The sequence below is a fragment of the Anopheles aquasalis genome, chromosome 2, assembly GCF_943734665.1.
Source record: "Anopheles aquasalis chromosome 2, idAnoAquaMG_Q_19, whole genome shotgun sequence".
Taxonomy (NCBI): domain Eukaryota; kingdom Metazoa; phylum Arthropoda; class Insecta; order Diptera; family Culicidae; genus Anopheles; species Anopheles aquasalis.
In genome coordinates this window covers 65280647-65283146 of record NC_064877.1, presented here as the reverse complement: position 1 = coordinate 65283146, position 2500 = coordinate 65280647, and the positions used below count along the sequence as shown (strand labels likewise).

The following is a 2500-nucleotide window of genomic DNA, read 5'->3' as shown; positions in this document are numbered from 1 at the left end:
GCCGCCGTCGTCGTCCAGGCAAAAAAAGTCCACACAACGAGCAAAACACGTAGCGCGTCCCGTGCACGACGCCATCCAGGACCGTCCGCTTGTTTGGCTTCGGGAGCCCCAGTACGTGCATCAAAGCACTACCCCCGCGCCTCGCCTACCCAGTAAAAGCATAAATCATCTCGGTCGTCACGATCCGACCTCGATAAACGGATTCGCTGTGAGCTGGAAAGGGTAGTGGACGGAGAAAGCACGGCCTACCGTGAGCGCATTCTGGGCGTAGCGGGGTGCAAAGTCGGAAAACGCCAACACTCGCCTCGCGTACCGTGCAAACTTTCTCCTGCTACTTGAGGCGGATTAGGCCACCCCTTTCCACCCTCCCTACCTTCACCTTGCACGCAGAATCTTGGTAGCTGAGCGAAGATGGACCGAAACATGGGGTAAGTGTCGAACGTTCAAGTGTGTGCCTGTTTTTCTGTTGGCGGAACGATGTTTATCAGTGATCGGTTTGTGGTGGGAGAAGGCCACCGAAAAGTTAGTGGAGGAAACGCTGACCGATTTTGTACTTCCGCATACGTGTTGGCACCAGCAGCCATCGTCCCATCCGCCATCAGAAAGGCCGCGTACATTTCGGTGGGTCACATCTCGATACCCAGAACCGCGCGGTTCGATTCGCGGTTCGTTTGACCTTGTGCCGGATAACGCCTGGGGCACGTAGTGTTCGCGGTTCGGTGTGTTCTGGTCCCGGTTCCGTTTAGTCGATTTGTTTACAATCGGCTGGAGGCTTAAAATAAATTGTCCATATCGCTGTCCCACTCTCGGCGCTCTAAACAACGTTTGTTTTCTCTGTTTCTCTCCCGGATCCTTACAGTCGGCAAGGATCGATGGCAATGTCACCGGGTATGATGCGGAGGCCGGCCGGAATGCAAACTGGATCGAGCAGAGGAGAGATGCATCTTTCGGCGACACATAACCACTCGGCGGTATCATCGTCGCCATCCTACCAATCACAGCAACAGCAGCAACAACAGCAGCAACAGCAGCAGCAGACCAGCCATGGTGCAGCAGGGGCGGGAAGTGCGTTGAACAACGGAGCACCGTCTTCGTCCTCGTCCCCCGCTGCCATGGGATCAGCTTCGGCAGCGTTGCAACCGAATCATCATCAGTTGTCTCAGTCGCAACATTCGCAGCATGACGAGCTGATTCGATACATCAACGAAGCATGGACTAGTGTAGGTTGACCATCACGTAGCCGTCGTAACCGCCGTGCAGCTACCATTTTCCAACACTTTCACTTTCACTTTAATTTGCGCGCGATGCGCTTCCGCTTCCGCATCTCTCGCCTCATCATCAATCTCGCCTTCTCATGGGTCCCTTGTTTTCTACTTCAGATAACAACCGACAAAAGCCAGACACCGCCAGTATTCTACAAGAGTGGAGCTGAGACGCGGTTGCCTGGATTCACTCCGTTCGATCTAGAAGGATGGTGGGGTCAACGGTTGGTGCACCAGATCAACCTCGGTTCACACGGACATCAGTGAGGATAAGCCGGCCCCCACACTCAACTGCTAGGCCTGTGCTCGACTATTCATGGAACAACCATCGCATCTTCTCTTCCGTTTTCGTTCATACGGAGCATTCTTCTTTCAATACTTGGTTTACAGAACGGCACCGTGAAACATCGGGCTTTATGGCGTTCAACCAATCGAACTCAGATCAAGTAACAAACATTGACCATAGCAGTTGGAGATGATGGTGATATGTTGAAGGTTTTTTTTAAACGTATTATGTACTATTCCAGAAATCAGATTTGTTCTTTTACCCTTCTCCACCACGCAAATTCATCCTATTACGATTTTAACTTTCAAGCAAGGACGATGGGAATTCGAATTAGATCATGGGTCTTTGCGCCCTCACTCCCACCCCTTTTTAACTGTTCGTTTTAAATACGACTAGAGAGAGATGGAGAGAGAGAGAGAGGGAGAGTACATGGATAGGCACAGTGAGCAAAGCGAATTGAGTTTAAACATAAGAAAATTGTGGGTCAAGATGAAGACGACAGGATGCTGGAAGTAGAACGAATGAAGAGGCGCAGTGCATGGGGAGAGGGAGAAGTATAGCCGAAGGAAAGCGCCAATCCACGAGGGAAGGATTGCACAATAGGAAAATGCTACTATTATTTGTTGGTTTCCATTTCCGCTCTTCATCGTCCATCGTGAGGATACTATTATCTATTGACTTGAGAAAATGAAAAAAGGAAAACCCCAAGACCAGCAGATAAGCTATCGTTCCGTTCTTTACCGTCTCCATAGAAGAAATTGTATGTAAAACGACCGTTTTCAGTTCATCTATCTGTCGCCGGTTAACCTGAATGCCAAGGTGCACTCTATCACAGCCGACGGCAGAATCCTTTAAATCTATTTGCATGGGAAGGGACTGGCATCGAATAAAAAGTTGATATGAACGGTGATTAGCGCTTGTTGTCTTTGTTTTATTTTTAAGATACGGGTGT

At 49.9% G+C, this 2500-nt stretch overlaps 1 protein-coding gene across 1 annotated transcript in view; it reads left to right on the top strand.

The window, feature by feature from the left end:
* The window catches only part of LOC126581197 (uncharacterized), a 2570-nt gene extending 112 nt beyond the window's left edge, over positions 1-2458 (top strand). Inside the window, exons 1-3 of the mRNA XM_050244693.1 lie at positions 1-428; positions 860-1220; positions 1380-2458. The exon at positions 1-428 is cut by the window's left edge and continues 112 nt beyond it. Coding sequence (XP_050100650.1) covers positions 412-428; positions 860-1220; positions 1380-1529 — 528 coding nt within the window. The 5' untranslated portion in view covers positions 1-411 and the 3' untranslated portion in view covers positions 1530-2458. The remainder of the gene's footprint in view (positions 429-859; positions 1221-1379) is intronic.
* Positions 2459-2500: the final 42 nt, after the last annotated feature.